The 22,973-nt window shown below is 38.4% G+C and overlaps 1 protein-coding gene across 2 annotated transcripts in view; it reads right to left on the bottom strand.

Moving 5' to 3' along the window:
* Dsc2 (desmocollin 2) overlaps positions 1 to 22,560 on the bottom strand; it is a 28,300-nt gene extending 5,740 nt beyond the window's left edge. For both annotated transcript variants that reach the window (XM_090353294.1, XM_090353295.1), the window contains exons 1-12: positions 22,250 to 22,560; positions 16,227 to 16,311; positions 15,122 to 15,321; positions 14,191 to 14,310; positions 11,552 to 11,707; positions 10,038 to 10,182; positions 9,026 to 9,192; positions 5,799 to 5,933; positions 5,364 to 5,549; positions 4,718 to 4,974; positions 4,463 to 4,605; positions 369 to 593 (exon numbers count right to left, since the gene is read on the bottom strand). In XM_090353294.1, the coding sequence (XP_090209420.1) occupies positions 369 to 593; positions 4,463 to 4,605; positions 4,718 to 4,974; positions 5,364 to 5,549; positions 5,799 to 5,933; positions 9,026 to 9,192; positions 10,038 to 10,182; positions 11,552 to 11,707; positions 14,191 to 14,310; positions 15,122 to 15,321; positions 16,227 to 16,311; positions 22,250 to 22,321 (1,891 nt within the window). In that variant the 5' untranslated portion in view covers positions 22,322 to 22,560. The remainder of the gene's footprint in view (positions 1 to 368; positions 594 to 4,462; positions 4,606 to 4,717; positions 4,975 to 5,363; positions 5,550 to 5,798; positions 5,934 to 9,025; positions 9,193 to 10,037; positions 10,183 to 11,551; positions 11,708 to 14,190; positions 14,311 to 15,121; positions 15,322 to 16,226; positions 16,312 to 22,249) is intronic.
* Positions 22,561 to 22,973: the final 413 nt, after the last annotated feature.

Raw genomic sequence — 22,973 nt, 5'->3', positions numbered from 1 at the left:
TTCCCTTGCTATGACAACCATTGATCCTAAACAAACTCCTTAATAGTTGACTCGTTTCACTTCCTGGGGAACCAAACCTGACACAGGTGGGGACTCCTTCATCTTCCAGGATGCTATTATTATGTGAAGAAGGTGCATAGGTACCCATTTAGAGCAGGAATAAAAAGTCAGGAATCCCCTAAGAGAATTCTGGGAGCAAGGGGCTAACACTAGAGAAGGCTACTGCCTATCCACCAACTGAGAAACATGCGTCTTCTTCACTAGTTCCCACCTAGGGAACTATTCTATTTAATCAAGGGGTAAAAAATTGTTTGACACATCTGGGAGTTGAAGCAGCAAAACAACAAAGTCCATGACTACAAACTTACCATTAATTCTTGCCAATCTCCACATTCTCTGTACTCTGGAGTCGGAACTCTCCAATGTAAAGTCAAATGGTGGGCCATTTTCAGGCTCATCAGGATCCACAGCCACAATCTCGGCAGAGGTCATGGTGGCCTTGCAGATCACCACTGTCTGCTGAGGAATGAATGGGCCATTGTCATTCACGTCTTCAAGGACAATGCCCAGGGTCCCAGTACAACTTCTTCCATCTAGACAAGGGGGAAGAATCAAAATGTGTGTTTTCATTGTTTCGGTTTTCACTGGGAAATTATACATAAGAAAATTAAAACATGGGCCGGGAGTTTGGCCTAGTGGTAGAGTGCTTGCCTAGCATGCACAAAGACTCGGGTTCCATTCCTCGGTACCACATACACAGCAAAAAGCCAGAAGTGGTGCTGTGCCTCAAGTGGTAGAGCCCTATCCTTGAGAAAATCCAGGGACAGTGCTCAAGCCCTAAGCCCAAGCCCAGGACTGGCAAAAAAAAATAGCTAAAGAAAATTAAAACATTAGAATGCATCCAGTGACAAAAACAGCTATTTGCTCTGTATTGGCCTCAGGGATAGCAAGAGAAAAACCTTATTATTTTCAATTGTTATATACAAACAATAACTGGTATTTAGATGTATTTTTCCATTGACTAAATCACATGGGAACTTTAATGAGGGAAATTTTAACTGATTTTTTAAAGGAAAAAGAGTGTTACAATTATAATTTTTAAAAAATAATGCGAAGAAGTAGGAAGACATTTTATACAACTCAATGATCTGGAGGAAAGGAAGGATAGAGAAAGGAGATGAACGGTGACTCTAGAAGGAAGGTGAAGATATAGGAAAGCTGAAGTAGGATCTATGAAGTAGGATCTATGATGTCCGGTGTACATACAGAAAGCAGTTGTCGTTCTAGGACAAGAAGAGCCGTAGATGATGTGTGTTTTAAAACTTGTTTTTAAGTCATGTAATCTTTCTGCTTACTAAGGAGGGTTGGAGACTAGAGGTAGAGAAAGGGAAAAAATGTGTCCCCCACTCTCTGGGACTATGTCTTTTTTTGATTTATTTAAATTTTATTGTAAAAGTGATGTACAGAGGGGTTAGAGTTATCTAAGACAGGCGATGAGTACATTTCTTTTCTTTTTCTTTTTTTTTTTCTGTCAGTTGTGAGACTTGAACTCTGGGCCTGGGCACTATTCCTGAGCTCTTCAGCTCAAGGGTATAGCCCTACCCCTTGAGCCACAACATCATTTCTGGTAGTTAACTGGAGATAAGAGTCTCACAGACTTTAGTGCTAGAGCTGGCTTTGAACTGCAATCCTCAGATCTCAGCCTCCTGAGTGTTAGGATTACAGGTGTGAGCCACCACGCCTAGCTAGTACATTTTTAAAATATTTTTATGGTAATTAATAAAAGGGTTACATGATATTTACCAGATAGAAGGTGCATTAATACCCATACATTGATACCCTTTCACATCTCTTGGTCCCCATTACCCTCCCTCCCCACCCCCCATCTTGGTTTTCCCTCCTTCCCTATCAAATTTCAGATAACCAAATACAAATATATCCAATATATCAGATAACAAAGTGAGATACTGTAACAATATGATATAACCAAGGGACAGCAAAAGAGATGAGAGATAACATAGTACATTAAGGACAACAATCATGCATTATATGGCTTTTGTTTCAATATCCTGGAGGTCCTTTCAATTAGCTTCATACTATACGGCCTTATGTATCAAGGTTTTGCTCTATTGCAAATCTCTGCTATGAGAGCCCAAGGTTTCTACTGATTATGACAAATGAGGGAAACTCTTGAGCCTAAGTTCCTTTGAGTCTGGCTTACTTCACTTAATATGATTTTTTTTCCTAAGTCTTTCCATTTCCTAACAAATGGGGCGATGTCGTTTTTTCTGACAGCAGCATAGAATTCCATTGTGTACAAATACCACATCTGGTTGATCCACTCATCAACTGAGGGACATCTAGGTTGGTTCCATATCTTTGCTATGATGAATAATGCTGCAATGAACATTGCTGTGCTAGTGGATTTAGTATGTCCTTGTTTCTGGATGGTTGGGTAAATGCCAAGTAGTGGAATTGCTGGGTCATAGGGGAGCTCTATTTTAGTCTTTTGAGGAACTGCCATACTGCTTTCCACAGTGGTTGAACGAATTTGCACTCCCACCAACAGTGTAGTAGTGATCCCTCCTGGCCATATCCCCTCCAGCATCTGTTGTTATTCGTTTTCCTGATCCTGGCCATTCTAACTGGAGTGAGGTGGAATCTTAGCATTGTTTTGATTTGCATTTCTTTTATGACCAGAGATGTTGAGCATTTCTTCATGTGTCTATAGGCCATTTTTGTTTCTTCTTCAGAGAAGACTCAATGTTACTCCCTCTCTCATTTTCTCCCATGTTTTCCCCTCCCTACCTGAGTCCCTATCCCCCCTTCACCCTCAAGTTGTATGATTCATTTCCAATACACTTTCTGGTGACATCATCACTGAATTGATTCACTTTTGTCCCATGATTTCTCTGATTTCCTTTCCCTTCTCCAAATCAGATAAACATATACTTGTACAGAAATTAAAAACATCAACTAAAGAGAATAAACTAAAGGGAAAATAATTTTAAATACCATAAACAAAACACTAAAAAACCTCTTTCAATTTCTTGAAGTTCATTTCAATAAGTATCATTTTATATGATCATATCTCTAAGAATATTCTCCTTTGTTCTCACTGTGTGAATGTTTTGAATACTGTTTAATGAATTGTCCCCAAATGTAATTAGTTGTCTTTTATTATTCATTAGATTTATAACTCAACATAGAGCTTCACTATGATCCAGAAATCCCACTCTTGGGCATTTACCCAAATGACCATAATCCATGTTGCACTGAAGCCATCAGCATAACCATGTTCACAGCAGCATTATTTATCTTAGTTAAGATATTGAGTCAACCCAGATGCTCCTAAGTGAGTGAATGGATCAAGAAAATGTGGTACAAATACACAGTGAATTATATGCTTTCAGCAGAAAGAGTGACACTGTCTCATTCATAAGAAGATGGAGACTAGAAAAAAATTTAAATTAAGTGAAGAAAGCCAGATCCAAAGACACATAGGCTGCATGGTTTTTCTCATTTGTAATAATTAGAATGGGGTTGTGTCTTATCAGAAGCTAGCAACCTTGAGACCAATCTTATCTCTGCATTTACAATCTCTGCCAGGATCCCAGTGGCACAGAGACTGGACCTTGATAGTTCCCAGGCCATCACAGGTCATGAGTACCAGGCATCAGGTTAGGAATTGGTTCTGAAATATGGACCACACAGAAGAAGCATGTATCAGTAAGTAAAAGATAGCTAAATAAGATGTAGTAAAATGAGAGACAAAGGGAAAAAACAAATAAAAAATAATAAAAGGAAATAACACCTCTCATTTAATATAGTTATCAACTACAATTCCTAAGTAAGTAATATTAAAAGAAGTAAACAACAAGAGGTTAATTCACTCCATGTAAAACACCTTTAAAAAAACAAGGAAATCAACAAAAATAAATAGTACAAATAAAGTAGCAACACCTATCTAATATGGATTCCAGAAGAAGAGAATGTATAGAATGGCAGAAGAGAATATTTTAGTTTCTTGTGAGACTATACAACAATTTTCTAGAGATTTTTTTATACCGATAAGCTATTAAGTTAAAGTGAAAACAGTAAGAGAAATAAGTAGATAAATGGAAGCTAGTTTTTATTACACTATTTTTTTCCATTTTCATTGATTAGTTAACATTGATATTAGGCTTTCAAGCATTCCTGAAACTAATTTTATATTTGCCTCTGATGTTGAAGATGCCATTAAGAAAGCAGGCATAAGTTAATAAATGACAGTAAATCTTTCAATTACCGTGCATATCATTCTGGGGAGAGCTCGTCTAGCATACATAAAGCCCTGGATTTGATCTTAGCTCCCAGCACTCTGTGTGTGTGTGTGTGTGTGTGTGTGTGTGTGTGTGTGTGTGTGTGTGTGTATTTAAAACTAGGAGGTTCACAGCTGTGTTAAAAAAAAAAAAGTTCTTACCTTTATCCAAGGCTAGAACTGTAATGTTATATATGCCATTTCTGATGGTCTCAGCTTCTCTATCCAGGCTTCGGAAAACTCTGATCGATCCTGAATTTTCCTCAATGGTGACCCACCCTCTTGGATCACTTAACTTCTTATACCTTTTAAGAATGAGGAGTTAAAATATTAAAAAATGAAGGCTAAATAAAATGCAGATATCAAAATAAGCTATAGATTCATAAAATACAGAAAGAAGCACAGAACTTTGATTACCTTATACCATTGTTACTTCTTCCCTCTGGATCATAAGCTCTGTAGCCATTGCTTGTTGTTCCTGGGGGTGAATTTTCTTTAATTCGGACAATTTGTGTTGATGGGCTGCACTCAGGCCCCTCATCCTGGTTTACTACTGTCACAGTAACTGTGGCTGTGCTCATGGCTGGGCGAGAACCAGAATTTCTAGTATACGGAGCCTCATTAACTACCCCGATTTGCAGAGTCACCTGTTGTCTTTCTTCATAATTTAATGACTGCAAAAGCAAGTGTGATGAAAACCAATCAAGCATTTAATAGCTGGCAATGCTACCTCAGTGCCAAGTGACTTTCTAAATTTGGAAATATGTATGACCTTCCTCAAGAGTAGTCATGGGAACATTTAGCATGTGCCTAAATATATGACAATGGTGGAGAAAGCAGAACCCTTCAGTTAACTCTGTATTTGAGTAACAAAAAAGCAATATTTTAATTTTATAAATGTCTTTTGAAAAGGGAGAGACAAGCAAACAATAAAGCTTATTGACAACGTACTCTATTACTATTTGATTCCCACATATAACAGAATAATCTTTCTCTCCGGTATGTCCTACTATGCTATTCTATGATGTTATAAATTATAAATTACAAATTTTTACATTCTTACCTTAACAACACACAGAATTCCTTCATTGGTTTTGGGATCTGTTACAATTTTAAAATTTCCATTTTCATTGCCTTTTAAAATCGTATAATTAGCTCTCCAATTGGGAGTATCAACTAAATCTTTGTCCTCAACAGAAACACGTAAGATTTCCACATCAATTGTATTTTCTTCCACTGATGCCATATACTAAAATAAGACAAAAAGAAAACAAGTTCATTCTCCCTCACAAAAACAGACCACTATGTGAAGCAAGCTCTGCTCTTCCAATTTCTAAAGTACAATGTGTACATGACTTTACAGTCTTAATACCCAGCCATGATTACATCTCAGGAGGAGTGCTCTAACTGAAATCAGGATGCATGGACAGAGATGTGGTGTATTTAGCAATCATTACTGGTTTATGCATTTTTCCTTTTATAGGCACCATACACTTACAGAGGTACGGGTGAATGTTGGCATGTTGTCATTCATATCTCCAATATTAATGACACAAGCTGCAGTTGTCTTCAAACCAAAATACTGACCATCCATGTCCTGTACTTTTATCTTCAACTGATATTTTTCAACAAACTGAAAAACGGAGGGGAAAAAAGGGTAATGATCAGGGTAAAGCAGCAACAGGACAAAGCAAGTCTTAAACTGTATGTTAATCATTGGCAAATCTCGTAGCATGCATGCACTGAAAGAAAAATTTTCTCACTCTAGTAACTTTCAGCCAGTGTAGAGTGCTACCAATTCAAACTATATTGTCGATTGATTTTGCTATTCTTTGACAGAAGAAGAGCTACAGTCATAAGTAAACATAAAATTGCCTGGTGACTGGGCTGGGAGTTTGGCATAGTGGTTAAAGTGCTTGCCTAGCATGCACGAAGACCCGGGTTCGATTCCTTGGTACCACATACATAGAAAAAAGCTGGAAATGGTGCTGAGGCTCAAGTGGTAGAGCTCTAGCCTTGAGAAAGTCCAAGGACAGTGCTCAGGCCCTGAGCTCAAGCCCAGGACTGCCAAAAAAAAAAAAATTGCCTGGTGATCAATGCAAAGCCTTGTTTTCCTTACAAAAATGCATTCCAATAATAACAAAAACCGCTTGGTATTGGCACAAAAACAGACCAGAAGATGAGTGGAACAGAATAGAAGACCCAGAAATAGAACCACATACCTATAGGCAACTTGTATTTGACAAAGTAGCCAAAGATATACAGTGGAACAAACACAATCTATTCAATTATTGGTGCTGGCAAAACTGGGCAGCCACATGCAGAAAGCTAAAAATTGACCCTAGCCTTTCGCTATGCACAAGCATTAACTCAAAGTGGATCAAAGACCTCAATGTCAGACCAGAAACCATGAAACTGCTACATGATAAAGTAGGAGAGACACTGGAACTCATAGGCACAGGCAAAAGATTCCTGAACAGAATCCCAGGGTCACAACAGATTGGAGAGAGACTCGATAAATGGGACAACCTAAAAATAAAAAGTTTCTGTACAGATAAAAACATAGTCACAAGAGTAGAGAGACAGCCAACCAACTGGGAAAAGATATTCACCAACAATACATCTGACAAATGCTTAATATCCAGTATCTACAGGGAACTCAAGAAACTAATCCCCCCCAAACCCAATAAACCATTCACTAAATGGGCAAGGGAACTAAAGAGAGACATATCAGAAGAAGAGATTAAAATGGCAGAAAAGCATATGAGAAAATGTTCATCATCTATGGCCATAAAGGAAATGCAAATAAAAACAACCCTAAGATACCACCTTACCCCAACAAGAATGGCCAAAAGTTTAAACTCAGACAATGAGAGATGTTGGTGGGGTTGTGGAGAAAAAGGAACCCTACTACACTGCTGGTGGGAATGTAGACTAGTTCAGCCACTCTGGAAAGCAGTGTGGAGGTTTCTTAAAGAACTGAAAATAGACCTTCCCTACGATCCTGCCATACCACTTCTGGGCATCTATCCTGAGCATCATAACCCAAGATATGATAAGGACACCTGCTCAGCTATGTTCATCTGTGCACTATTCACAATAGCCAGGCAATGGAAACAATCCAAATGCCTACTGCAGATGAATGGATACAGAAATGTGGTATATATATATATATATATATATATATATATATATATATATATATACAATGGAATTCTACATAACCAACAGACAAGATAAAATAATGACATTCGCGGGGAAGTGGATGAATCTAGAGTGAGACAAGTCAAGACCTAAGGAACAAAAGGTGCATGGTATCCTTAATATGTGGCTATTAAATCCAAAGAGTACAAGAGCGAGGACTCAATATTTGCATACCCAATGCTATGGACATGGTAATGGGAATATAAACATAACTATATAGACATAAAAACCTGACTCTATAGACATAATGTTTTATTTCATAAATTAATATGTTTCTATGACATACAAACCCTTAGCCTAATTTGCGTTAAGTTCTAAAAACTAAGTCCCAGTGATTGTATATAGAGATTCCCTTCTTGAACACCTGTTTGTTAAACTTGTCATTTGAAATATGATGTAAAAATCAATGTTAATAAATTCTTTAATTAAAAAGAAAAAAAATGCATTCCTATATTCCAAAGATACATCACTGTGATTTCTAAAAACAATCTTGTAATAAGACAATAAGTTAAAATATTCTTGGGTAAAAAGATAGATACTAAAGATTTATAGAAAAATCATTAAATAAATATGAAAATAAAGGTTTGGTGTTAGGTAAATTTTTATTTGGATGGGAAATAGAATGTGGCTTTCAAAATCTCCCATCTGTGCATTGTTATAGTAGCTTCATTACATTAAAAAAATGAATTTCTTTTCATACTGGTTCCATTCTAACTATATGAGATACACAAAACCTAAACAACCTAATACCATCTTCCAGACAGAGAAAGAGGAGAGACTTTGATTCTTTTCTAAGATTCAGGCAATGGGAAACACCTCTGCCTAGGATTCCTCTCCTATACTTAATTCCCTTTCATCTTTCTTTTCAATTCATCTTTCTTTCTAATACCAAATCACACAGGAAGATCAGCCCTTCGTTCTGCCTGGAATGTTCAACCTTCTTTTACAAAGCCATCTACTTCCTGTAAATTCCATCACCTCTTAAAACTGTCTTGTGTACATGCAGTACAACACTGAAGTTTCTATGTTTTTTACACACATGGTTTTCCTGGTTTACTCCTCCCTCATAATCTGCCACTTGTGTAGACTTGAAAAATAATGGCCTGTGTCACATGAACTTCGGTCAAGTGTAACTCCTGCTGTTTTATTTTCAGGCGGGAATGCTTGTTTTGTTTTGGTTTTGTAATGGGTTGACATTTCAAGTCATACAATTAATTGGCTGACAAAACAAGAGAAGGAAGTTTTGTTCTTGTTATTATATGCCTACAAAACCCCTAAAGGGTATTGAAAATGAGAAACCAAAGGGAAGAGAGACAAGGTCTTCTACATCTGTGTAAGGACAAGCTGCTGAGGAAGAGATCAGACAGAATTCCTCTCCCTGTTGATAACAAATTTCTGCACTTTCCCACAAAGGCTCAAGTTTTATATTTGATGCTTCCTATGCTTACTATCCAAAATATGTTCATATGAGCTATTTTATTTCATGAACTATAAAACTTAGAAATACCAATATTATGTTACCTCTCTGTCGAGCTGAGAGGATGTTGTAGTGATCACTCCTGTCGTTGGATGCATAGTGAACAACGTGGGGGAAGGAGGCACTTGCTCCAGGATGCTGTACCTTAGGCGCGTGTGCATGGTGTCAGGCTCATCTTTATCGGTTGCACACACCTGCCCCACAGAAGAACCTACATGTGACAAATTCCCAGTTAATTTCCAAAACGTTCACATGTTTAAGCACTCGGACTTTACATCTCTTTGCCCATTTTAGAAAGTTCTGGACTACTATTATTACTTCCCAGGATCACAGGTTGGGTACATGTGAGATCTCTACACAAAGTATCATTTCCTTACATCTTTGGAGATTGGGGATCAGATTCAATTTTGTCCTATAATCCTATGAACATTAATATTAAATATCTCTATGAACCTTGCATTTCTAAGCTAAGAAATGCAGAACTGGGAGCTGGTATCTAACACTCAATCCCAGCTGCTCAGGAGGCTGAGGTCTGAGGATTCTGGTTCAAAGACAATCCATACAGACAAACCTGAGACTCTTCACTCTAACTACCCAAGAAAAAGCAGGAAATGGAAGAGGAAATGGAAGTGTGGCTCAAATGATAGAGCACCAAGATTGTGCAAAAAAAAAAAAAACAGCATGAAGCCCTGAGTTCAACTGCATGCTGGTGCATACACACACACACACACACACACACACACACACACACACACATTTGGTTTTCTTTCCTAGTTGCAAGTATTCATTTAGATTAACCATATGAGTAAATTTTCTTTAATTGTTGGTTGAATTAGAGAGAGGAAATCTCAAAAACTACATTTAGATGCTCATTTTACAGATGAGGAAATTATAAAGTTTGTCCCAAATAGGAAACTTCCCCAAGACTGAGACTGACACAGTGAAATTCCCTCCATGTTTTTTGCTCTTATTTCCACATTATTACTACTACTTGCCTACTTGCCAGTGCCAACCATGGAAACATATTTAAATTATTTCACTAGAGTAGAGGCTCACCAATTGGGCAGTTTTCAAAAACTGTAAAAGTGTATGTTGATTCTGTAAAAATGGGGTAGTTATCATTTTCATCCTCCACTTTGATCACGAGGGGCAGTGGATACTCTGGTGTGTAGCCATCTGGAGTTGTAGCAAAGGCAGTTATCTGTGAAGAGGGCAAAGTAAGGGAAAATCATCTCTTTCATTTTTGGTGTTGGAGAAAGAAAAGAATGATTCATACATGCTAAGCATGCATTCTACCTCTGTGCTAGCTCCCTCCCCCATCATACACACACACACACACACACACACACACACACACACACACACACAAGCCATCCTTTAAAATGAAATTTGGCTTAAACATACTCAGAATTGCTGTGCTTGTCTTTCCATTTGTCCTATTTTTAAAGTAGATATGACTCTCGGATGCCAAAAGAGTTAGCTAGTATTTCATGGTGCAGTTTAATGTCATATTTAAAGTTATCTCATGTAACAGCATAGATAATGTATATTTCCTCATCATGACATTGTATTGTTTATGAGGAAAAAAGTTTTTTCAATATTATTTTCAAAGAGTAGTCTTGAAGATTTTGTTTTGCATTGTTTGAGAGATTCAGATTGCATGGACTTACACCACAACTTTCTGATCTTTCTTTAGGGTTACAAATTATCCATATGTACTTAAGAGGGCTATTATCTTACTTTCTAGTAAATAAAATTTCAGAATGTCAATGGTTGTACTTAGATGAGTCTCCTCCTTTTCATTTTTAAGTTAAAAAGCAGAAATAGAACTTAATAATTTTTGTAAATTATTTAATAAACATGACAATAAATTGTGTAATCTATGACATTCAGTTTGCAAAACAAATTTCCAGTCAAATTTTTCTCTGTCAACTCTCTTAGAATGAGCATACTAAAGACTTGCAATCTTGCACACGAATTCTAAGCTTAAGTATGTAATTCAAAGCTCAGGTGTCTATTAGGTTAATTTGGTGTCGTGAACAGTCATTAACTCATCCAAATTTAATGGGAAATAATTAAAATTGAGCTAAGCAAGATGAACAGATCCTGTGGAGAAATCAAACCAGTGTGAAGTCAAGTTAGTACCCGTGAACTCATATCTCACCATGGAATGTTAACCCGACAGTAAAAGACTGAACACTGCTCACACTCCTTAACTGCTCACTGCAAGTTACTGTTATGTAGTGCAAAGGTGCTGAGGTTCATAAGACTTTGAGCCTCTTTATTCTCTTTTGTATCTAAACTTCTACAGAGATTCACACATCTTTTTTTTTTAACCAGCTAGATAACAGCTCTTCAAAACAGTGCTGATTTTTTTTCTTTTAAAAAGAAAAACCATACACACACCAAAAACCATCTACCAGAATCTAATTTTACTTATTCTACTTAAGTTATTTTTGTTTCAGCTGAATACTATACTATAAAATATAGCCAGAGCATAGGTGACAAATCTCAGATAATAGAAAATGCAAATGAATGGCTAAGTTTAGTGCCCACACTTTAGATTTTACCTCAAAAGATTCATACTGCTCACGATCAACTGGACCAGTACAATACAGATTGCCAGTATCTCTCTCCACATAAAATAAATTTAGAGGTTCTTTGTCAACTCCGGGCCCTCTTATGGAATAGTATATGGTGTAGTTTTGTGCTGTGTCAGATTGAACCTAGAGAATACATATTATATACATGAGACAAAATATTCATGCAGTCACATGTTCACTTGTTCTATAATAGATAAGTTCCCCCTTTATTATTGCATATAAATAAAAAATCAACAAATTGAGGAGGCCTAAGAACAAGCAAATTTCAAGAGCAAAGTATGGACTAAACAATATACTTATCACACGTCTTGGTCGGAAAGGGTATCAATGTATGTGAATTAATGCACCTTCTATCTGGCAAATATCATGTAACCCTTTTATTAATTGCAATAAAAATATTTTAAAAAAAGAATATACTTATACCTTAGACTTCAAGACTAAGAAATGTTTTAAAAACTGAACGATAGCTATGTGGACCAAAATTAAAAATCTTTTTCCCCATACTACAAAACAAATCATCACAGAGCAATAATTATCCTGTTGCCATTAAAAAAACATTTAGAAACTGATTTTAGCCAGGCATGGTGGCTCATACCTGCAAGCCCAGTAACTTAAGAGGCAAGAGAAGGAGGATCTCAAACTCAAGGCCAGTATGAGCAACACAATAAGATTCTGTCTCATTTCCAAAATGTCTAAAATAAATTAGAACTAAAAAAAAAATATGGGGGGGGGGGGCTGGGAGAATAGCCTAGTGCTATAGTGCTCTCCTTGCATGTGCACAAAGCCCGGGCTTTGCTTCCTCAGTACCATATACACAGAAAAAGCTGGAACTGGAGCTGTGGTTCAAGTGGCAGAGTGTTAGTCTTGAGCAAAAATTGTCCAATGGCAGTGCCCAGGCCCTGAGTTCAAGCTCCACCACTGGCAATAAATAAATTAATAGGAATTTACATCTTTAATTTTAGCTATTCAGGGGACTATATTCTAGAGAACTGAAATTTAGAAACCTGTAGAAAAATCTGAGCAATTCTGGCTTCAAAATGACCAGCACAAAGTCAGGCTACAAGCATGGCTTAAGTGGTAGAGCACCACCAAAAAGTAAGCAAGGCAAGCAAAAAGGAGATCCTGAATTCAAACTTTAGTACTAACAACATTAAAAAGAATTAGAAAATAAATCAATAATTTTTCATCATTTTTCTGCATCTTTCTTATTATAGAGTTGGAGGATGGAATACAAAAATGAAATAATATCCTGGCAAGGGTGATATTTTGCTCCTTGATTCAGAAAACAACTTATTTCCAAACTGTTTTCATTCTTTGACTATGAACATGACTACCATTATAACAGAATGACTAACACAATTATTTCCTAACAGTTTCTTTCTCAACATTATACAGTTTTCCTCTTAGTCTCATTAAATGTGCTAGTGGAGTATAAAGGAATGTTCCCTTTCATCATTTCATGAGGTGAATGTTAAGAAACTCAGTTCTGAGTCTGATTGATACTGGCTTCTAGTAGTGGAAGAAGGCAAAATTTTCAGGAAGTCCCTGAATAAATTAAAAAGGAAAACAGAGGATGCGACTCCAATGTGAGTTAAGGACTGGAGCTGGTTATAAGCAACAGAAAACTATATGTGTCCTCCACAGCAGTGGAAGGCAATCTGGAATTTCCTAAGAAATGCTCAGGCTTTGTGATACTCTTGTTTATTCATTTTTTAATTCATTAAAGAAACATGTAAGCTGGGTGCCTGTGACTGACGCCTGTACTCCTGATTACTCAGGAGGCTGAGGTCTGAGGAGTGCAGTTCACAGTCAGCCCAAGAAGAAAGTCATTAGTTTTTTTATCCCCAGTTAGCCACTTTAAAGAAATAATTAGAAGTGAGCCAGACACTGGGAGTTCATACTTACATTCCTAGCTACCCTGGAGGCTGACATCTGAGGATCATGGTTTAAAGCCAACCCTGGGCAGAGAAGTCCATGAGATACTAATCTCCAATTAACCACCAATAAATGGTAGAAGTAGAGGCATGGCTCAAGTGGAAGAGTGCTAGCCTTGAGTTAAAAATTCTCAGAAACAGTACCTAAGCCCTGAGTTCAAGCCCCAGGAACAGCATTAAATGGGAAAAAAAAATATCAGCAGTGGAGTTATGGCTCAAGTGGAAGAGTGTCGAGCTTGTGCTAAAAAGTCTAATTCCAATCCCTGAGTTCAAGCCTCAATACTGGTGGCACAAAAGAAGAGAAAGACAGCCACAGAGATGGAAGGACAAAAACAAAAAGGGAGACAGGGGCAGAAAGTGCATTTCAGAGTACTATATGAGCTTTAGCATTTTATAGACGCCTTTTCATGGCAAAAGCTGCAAAAAGTACATAGGACTATATGGAAATATATTTAGACTCATACTGAAATAACTGATATACATATCCACACATACTCATGTACAACTATTTTGCATAGTTTGTGATGGTAGCGATTGAACCCAGAAGCCTCATGTATGTCTAATAAACTACACCCAGTCATTACATGGCTATTTTAATTTAATTTCATATTCATTGTCCAAAATCTTGGAAATGATGGACTTGCTCAGCAGAAAAAAAAAAGGCGACTTTACCTGTTGAAGGAAAAGTGGGAAAGGACCCAAAGAATTCTCTAGCATTGAACAAGGAATTGGAGCCCATCTTCTCTTGGCACGATTTAGTACTTTTTCTTTAGAATATCCTTCCTTTACCACCTTGATTTAAATGAGAGAAAAAAATGAAGTCAATGACTATTTCATTCTCTCCAATACTCTGATATATCATTCTCTTTCTTAATTGGATTAGCTGAGGAGGGAAAAAATTATGGTAATGATTAAAAATCACATAGAATTTCAACAGCACTGAAGAAAAAGTATTGGAGAAGATTCACACTAACTGTCATCCTGACAATTTTCTTAGGGAAATAATTTGGTAGATATATGAGAAAAGAGGGATGGAATTGGAAACCTAGAAGTAAAACTGGGAAGAAAAGAAATGTTGCCATTTTTCCATGCAAAAATATGGAGAAAGGAGATGAAAAGAAAGAAGTGAACACGCACCCTACACATTGAGCATAAGCACCACCCACTCACCAGCAACTAGGCGGAGCTAGGGAACCAAGAGTGAGGTCAACATGTGACAATTCTCAGTCTATACTCCAATAAGAAAAGGCCAGTGGCTGAATGGAGCCCATTTTCAACCTGATAAATTATTCTGATAAATTATTCATCTATTTCCTAACATGACAAGTTATGTTAAGTTGCAAGAGTTAGAATTTATTAGAGATTAATCCACGGTGTGGATCAACAGATGCTTCTTTGTGACTGATATCAGTTCTCATACTGTATAATATTTTCTTTGGTGTCTCAAATGAGAAAGAATGGGAATCTGTAATAACTTGTGTGGGGTTTCATTCGATACATTTCTTTTCGAAACAATCAATATTTGACTTCGCCTCTGACTAGTAATGTTAGTTAAACCAAGAGAAATAACATCACTATACTTCATTTATATAGTTTCACGTACCTCGGCTTGACTCTCTAAAAGGACAGAAATTTTCTTCTCTTCTTGGCTCTCTGTGTTGAAAAGTAAGATGGTAAAAATTCTCTTTTCCGAGGACAAAAGAACAGAATTTGTTGTATAAACTGAACCATCTTCTAAAATTTGGAAATCTGGATCACTTGAATGTATTAAATTTGCAGACCTAAAACACTCCCTTAGGTTAACTGTAAAAAAAAGAAAGAAAGAAAAAAAGAAAAAGAAAGAAAGAAAGAAAAAAGAAAAGTATATACATGAAAGTCATTCATAAGGTAAAACAAAACAATATGTATTTAAACAATAATCTATGCATATCAGAGGAGCCCCACACTCAAATTATACTCTTACTTATACACTTAGTATTTTTAAAAGATGTATGAACTGATGTGATCAACTTGTGTTCAAATGCATACACCACTTCTTGCTTGTTTTATATCCTCTCATAAAGAGACATTTGTCTTGAAATTAAGGCATGTGAATACCAGTGTTTGAGCATTTAAACAAACATGAAAAACATTTTTTTCTTATTGACTGAAACCAACTACAGAGTAACACATAAAAACATGTAAAATACACAAAACAGATTATAGCTGTCAATAGTTATTAAGCTATTACTGAGCTCTTTATAGCTGCTATGAAATACTCATCATATTTTGTGTTGTCATGGACCATCTCTCCTTATACACTTGAGTTATATTTTAAAAATTGATAAAACACATTATGTGGAGATAAAATGCAATAAGATGTTCAAATATCCTATAATGAAAATTCAAAGAGAGTACTTCTAAACTGAGGAAAATGTTTCAGTACTATTTTTCCATTTCTTACAGGTTTGCTTAGCATATGACAGTATCTTTTCCGTAACATAAACATTAAAAAAATTATTCTATTACTCCAACTAAACTTGTTTGTCTACTTCGTATAACCATATTTTTCAGTGAAGATTTCCTTGGAATTATACTCTCTTGCATTACAATTAATTATGTGGTATATTAACTATTAAGTCAATTCAGTTATGGTTCTAAATGTATACTAACTTTCAGCAGAGCATTCCCATTTATGACTTATTAATATTTTAAGAAGCATTGTTTACCTCTACCAATAAATTTCTCAGCATCTAGTTGGGAGGGAACATGTAGTATAACTTGTTTGCAGGCATCACAGGCCAATGTTAAGATCTAAAAAAGAAAATTTATATCAGTGTTGTCATAGGTAAATGGTGAGATATAAAAAAGAAATCTCATCACGTCATACATTAAAATGATCTTGCTTTTATATACTTCACATAATAATAAGACAAAAAAATAAATGCACAATGTCACATGATGCCATAGAACAAGCGATGAAAACAATGGAAAAAATAAAGCAGAAAAAGAGTTGACAAAGGGTAGTCCAGACTCTGAGTGAAATGAGGAAACAGAGCAATTTCCTTACTGAGGAAACATTTGCCAGATAAGGCAAAAACCAGAATGAAGGCTGTGGAAGCAGATGACCCAGCTCCTTTAGAGGAACTGCAAGAGTTGTAATAATGGACAGCCAGGGAAGAATGATAGGTGATAAAACAAAAGGCCAATCAGGGCCATATCAAGTAGTGTCTGACAGGTTATGGTAAGAAATGCAAATTCTGTTTCGCTTGTATGGGGAAGCAGAGGTTGATTTAGAAGCTGCAGAGTGGCAACATCTGGTATCTATACTGAGTTATTCTCCTGGGTAAGTGGTGAGTAGAGCAGAATAGTCTATGAAGAGGCATGGTGAAATCCAGAAGGCTGATTGGAGGCTAAGCAAGAATCCAAGAGAGGGATGAAGATCCCGGGGATGATGATAATAATAATAAAGAAGGTCTAAAGCAACCAGATGAGCAAAGTAGTTACTGAATGTCTACTGTGTGCCAGATGCAGATCAGCTAATATGGTCTGCGTAAAATATTTGATCCAAAAGTAAGACATAGTTACAATTTCAGTAAAGTAGGAAGACTCCATGGCAGGGAAATGTAACATACACAGGGAGCTCACTTTATCTAACAGATATGTCACTTGGAGACTTAGTGATAAGTTAGCTATGGAGTGATAAGTTAGCTGTGCTGAGACAGGGCTTAAATTCCAAATAGGGACAGCTAATGGGAAGGCCTAGACTTGATACAGACCTGAAAATGAAACTTAGAATGGGTATAGAACTCATATTCTATGAGGAGGAAGAAGTATGGGTGTGGACAGTTTTTGAATGGTATTAACAAACTATATGGAGCCTTTCTCCTAGACATAAGAAAAACCAGGATGGTTTGCATACAAAAACAGAAGGCTCATGTGTTCAAAGCTTAGTCCTCAGCTGATGGAGCCAACCACTGAGAGTGAATAGATCCAGGATCCTTAGCCTAATCAACAGGTCCAAATGTTTGAGAGTCTTGGTATGATTGCATTATTGGGAGTGGGAGTGTGGTTAAAGATGGAGGCAGTGTTCAAGGGAATAATGTCTTTGGAGGTTGTGTCTTGTCCTGGCTGCCATAAGGTGAGCTGTTACCTTCAGCAATGTTTTTTCTTCATGATGTTTCTGCCTTTCCACAGATTTAAAAGTAACAGAGCCAGCTGGCCATGAAACCATAGAAAAACCTAAGCCAAATAATGCTTCCTTCCTTCACTCTGCTTCTCTTAAGTATTTGTCACAGCACTGGAAAACTAAACTAACCGAAACCAAAGGTTTGTTTCAAGCAAATAAGTTACATAAGTAGCTTTGTATTTGAACATGATAAGTTGGAGCAGTGTGGAGAATAGAACAAGACAAAACAACTCTCATTTCCAACGAAAGCAATGAAGTAATTCAGAAATTCCCATGCCAAAACTAATGATGGATACCGCACTTTTAAACTCATACAGCACCAAAAAGCTTTCAAAAAATAATAATGAGTTGTCAGAAAAAAATGTAGATAATTCCGGAAGAGCAGAAAAAAGAACCCAGAAATAAATTTCTGATGTGTTGCCAAAAAAAGGAACGGAAAAGCACAGGCTCACCTATGGCTTAAAAAAAAGCTCTTCTCCTTACTAACCTGAGACCCTCTAATGCTAAAATTATATCATAATGTTACCCAAAGTAATCTGTCCTTTGTGTGAACTTGGGATCCACAATCATAGCACGTCTTTGTTCTCAAAACCTTCATTCTTGACTTATGCTTGGTATGTCATCTCTACTGCAGATGCTGAAAGGTACTTTGCCAAGTACAATAACTATACTTAAGTATTTCTGAAATATGATTCTCATATATTATAATCACAACACCAATGGCAAAGCACAAGAAATCATGGCAATAAACTCAGGAACAATATAACCTTCCCCAGGGTCACTAAATGTTGTGTGTATTACGTTGAAGACTCTTTAGGCAACAGTATATGAATTGCAAAAGAAAACCTTAAAAAAAATCTGTTTGCATTTGTTAGGACTTTACCTAAAAACCCAAGCAAGCCAACCAAAGAGGTACCATAAAAAATAAGAGAATTCAGGTGCAGGAGCAGAAACAACTTTTAACATACAAGTATTTAAATCTTTATGGTCACACATAAAATGTGGTAACAAGTCATTTTCAAATAAAAATTGAATGTTTGATTGCCACAATGTCAATTCAACAAGAAACATGTAAAACCTACTTGAGGAAAACCTGAGAACATTTCTACAAGACATAAAAGTCATTTTGTATAGGAAGACATATCATTATCTGAGCTAGGAATAAAATGTCAATAACATACATTCATCAGTCATCACTAGATCAAATTACAATTTTATGGTATCAATAAAATCTCAGTACAATATTTCCTGGAATAAAAAAGTTGATTCAAATAGTCATAGTAAAACTTATGACAGGAACATTATTTTTTAAAAAGAGTAGCCAACAGATATTAGCATTGGCAAATGTTAAAAGATTATAGAAAATCTCAATTAACTAATATAACACAGTATCAGTATACAAGTACATAGACATTAGGTGCATAAGTTAGGAGATGAAGAGGCACCCAAGTTTTACTTTGACTGTATGCAGTCAATAAAAGACCCAGACCTTTCTGTTATATACATCAACAAATTATGAGAATTTTTTTTCAACTGAATTCTTGCTTACACAGCCTACTGTCAAACTTCTGGGTTTTTGCCAATTATAAAATGATATTTCATTGTAGTTTTAAATTCACCTTTTCTCATTATAACTGAAGCTGGCTTTTTTTGTATTTTAACGAACAATTTAAGCCTTATAGAAATATATCATGTTCTTGTTCATAGTGGACTTTTTCTTCTTAATTTATAAGGATTCTTTGTATAGTAGACCAACTTCTAAAAACTGGTTTGCAATTTTTTTCAGTTTATTGTTTAACACTGCTTATAAGATTTTGTTGGAGTCTTTGTGTGTTTTTGCTATGCAAAACACAAATGTGTGTGATTTTTATAACATGAATTTTCTCAATTTTAATAAACTAACTTAAAAATTAGGGTCATAAAGTCATTAGTTTCACTGTAAATTAAGTAAAATTAGCCATGTTTTCTTCTATATCCCACACAGTATCATATTTTATATTTAAATGTTCTGTGCTAAAAGTTTTGTGTGGCATTCCACATGAAGCATAGATTCAATTTTACCTCTGCCTGTAGAAATGGTCTCGAAGTTATTCTTATTTAATAATTTCTAAGGAATAATAATCTTAATGTATTACATGTCTTTTATCATAAAATAGCTTTCTGTCTCATTTTATACAAGATTTATGGAGAGATAAGTAGTATCTACTAAAACTATAGTCATTCATATTTCTTTGGTCCATCTCAAGTATCCTGATTTGATACCTGCCCATACAAGAAGCTAAATACAGCCAAGTAGGCAAGAAGTATACAAAGTGATAAATACAACAGCAAAGTAGACAGAAATGATAGATGCAAATATATACATACATGCAGCATTTTTGCACACAAATTTATAAAGACTTAATGATGGATTCGTGGAGAGAAATAGGAAGGAAGACTTCTAGTTGAGGTGTAGGTGCTAGGATAAAGATGATCAAAGAAAACAACAGTGTTTGGAAAGAAAATAAATGCTGTGTCACATAGTATATTACAAAAGACCTATTGTTCAGTGGCGATATCTGAAATAGCATTCTTAATTTAGGATCTGCTGGCATCTGAGTGTTATTTTTAAACCATAAAGTATAGGAGATGGTACAGGAAAACAGTGCATATTCCCAAAGCACAGAACCTGGAAGTCAGCCCCAGGGTTGTCAGAATTTAAGAGAAGAGTATAGTACGTTTCAGAAGCAGCAAAGAAGACACACTTCCCAGGGGCAGAGGTGTGAGGGAAGTGGAGAATTGATATTTAGTACATATAAAGTTCCTGTTAGGATGAAAAACTTCCAGGGTACATTATGCTTATGGTTAACGGTGTTCTAAAAAATTATTAAGATGGCAGATCTGGAGCCTTTTCCACCACACATAGAGAAAGGAGAAAAAGGGAGTCATTTCTGAGTTAATCAGAACGATGAGAAGGGAGGAGTGAAATAGTAGATTGTATGAAGAACAACAACAATGCCCTTGGATTTGTCAGGTTTGATGCCGGATGACGTGAATGAAGCTGTATTAAGCATTCAGGCAGAAGGTGGGAATGGTTAAGCCATGCGGGAGGTGGTGTAATATTAGGAGGTGCAGAAAGGCTAATCTGTGGCTGATGGAGGATTACCATAGTACACTGAGAGCAGGTAACAGAAAGGGGCCCCACCCTTCAGATCACTCAAATTTATTCTCACACTCATCTGCACATTTCTCACAACCACCCAACACTGCCAGGGCTTGAGGTGGATGTGTACAAAAGTGCACAAGAAGCTAGACTTCCATCTTGAAAACAGAATAAGGAAGGACTAGCCAGGCCAGCCCTCACTACCCAGCTCATTCTCATCCATTAAACTCAGAATCTCAAGAGACCAAGGAATGGGACTCCATTTCAGCGTAGTCGCTTCTTCCCTGCTTTCCTTTTTTTTTTTCCTTAAGGCTAACATTCTACCCATCAGCAACACAGTTCCACTTCCGGCTTTAGGTGGGCAACTGGAGATAGAACCTGCCTGCCTGCGCTGGCTTCAAAACTATTGCAAACCATGGTCTTTCCAACTCAGGCTGCATTATAGGCGTGTAGCCACTGAGCCTGGTTTGCAGTTTTGTTTCTTAAGAACCTTTTGCAAATCTGGGCATAGAAGGATGCGTCCCCTCCATGGTGGTTATCCCTAGGATTAAATAAATGGAGCCCAAAGCAGGCAGCTCAAGAGGAAAAGTTCATCACCCTCTGCCTCTCCAGAAATGACCTTTGACCCTCCACTTCCCTGTGGTGCTCCCAAGCCCCACCCCGCCCCCGCATGTCTTCGGGCTCTGGGTTTTCCTGCCTGGGATTTGGGGTTGTCCTGACCCTAAATAAGGCCACTTCTTCATCTCTCAAATCGGGGAAAGGGTGAGACCATTTGCTCCTTAGAGCAGGATAGAAACCTAGGATCAGGGAGCAGAGGCGGGGTCCACACACCTCCAAAAACAGAGATCTGAGCCGGGGCCGGGAAGCTCTCCAGCTAACCGTGAAGCCCACTCCACCCGTCACCCAAGCGCCCGCCCGCCTCCCACCTTTGGTCTTTAGGAGCAGCGGGTCAGCTCGGGCGCACACTCGCCTCCGTCGCCCAGGACACACACAGATCCAGGCCCCGGAGGAATCGCCCCTGTAACCCAAAGGTTTGGGCTCCTGTGGGCCCAGAGGCTGGCCTACCTAGGGTGGCCCTGAACCCGGCTCTGGGACCCGGGAGGCGGCGCGATCCGTAGGACCGGGCTTAGGGAGCAGGGAAGAAAGCAATCGTGGCGCACCCGGGCGAACCCAGCGCACCCCAGTACGTCCCCGGAGGCCACGATCTAAGACGGGCGTTCGCGCACCCGCCCCCGCCCCGTCCCCAGGCACCCCGCCCGCCGCCCCTCCGTGTCGGCGCGCCCGGGGCGCGCACCTCTTCCCGTCCGCCCTCCCCCGGCGCCACTTCCAGCCATCATGAGGTCCCTGGACCCCAACTTTGCCATCTTTCCCCAAGTTTTCCCCCTGATCCCCGGGCGATCGGTGGCCCCGGGAGCTCTCACCGCGAGGGTCAGAAGGAGCTGCCCGCAGAGGAATCCGCTCCGCGAGACAGTGGGTCGGGCGGCCGCCGCCATGGAGAGAAACTGGGGACAGGTCGCTGGGCGAGGCGCCGGAGGCCGGGCCGAGGGTGGGCTCGCGGAGTGAGGGAGCCGGCGCAGGCTGGGGTGCCCGGCGCAGGGGTGTGAGCTCGAGGAGAGGCGCTTTTCTTCTCCGTTTCTCCGAAGCCACTCGGTTCCACCCCAGGGGCTTTTCCTGCGGCCGAGGGTGGGGCTCCAGGCGCGTCCCGAGCCTCGGATCGGCCCCTCCTGGCTGTTTTCTCAAGTCTTCATTTCTCTGAGAATTAGCTGGTGGGAACTCCCTCTCGTCGCCACCCTGTTACCTGCGCTAGGTGTTTCTCACCAGCGGCCGACACCTATATGCCCCGCGCCCCCCCTCCTCCCACCTCCTCCGCCCCGGTGTCCGCCTGGAAGAATCAGCCGCTGGCCCAGCCCAGCCCAAGCCCTGACTGTACTGAGGACTCGCCCCGCCCTCTGTCCCCAAGGCCAGCAGAGGTCCCTGCCCCAGGGCAGCAGTCACAGACCCACAGAAACTGCTCTGGGCCTGAGCCGCTGCGTTTGTTTGTTTGTCACCACTGCCTCAGGTCCATTCATCCAAAGGTGAACTTTAAGTACACAGTTTTACCAGTCGCTTACAGAATAAAATTCCTGCGGACGTCCAAATGTATTT

The sequence above is a fragment of the Megascapheus bottae genome, chromosome 19 (genome assembly GCF_031878675.1).
Source record: "Megascapheus bottae isolate mThoBot1 chromosome 19, mThoBot2.hap1, whole genome shotgun sequence".
NCBI classification, from domain to species: domain Eukaryota; kingdom Metazoa; phylum Chordata; class Mammalia; order Rodentia; family Geomyidae; genus Megascapheus; species Megascapheus bottae.
The sequence above is the reverse complement of the archived record's forward strand: the minus strand, read 5'-3'. Positions and strand labels throughout refer to the sequence as shown.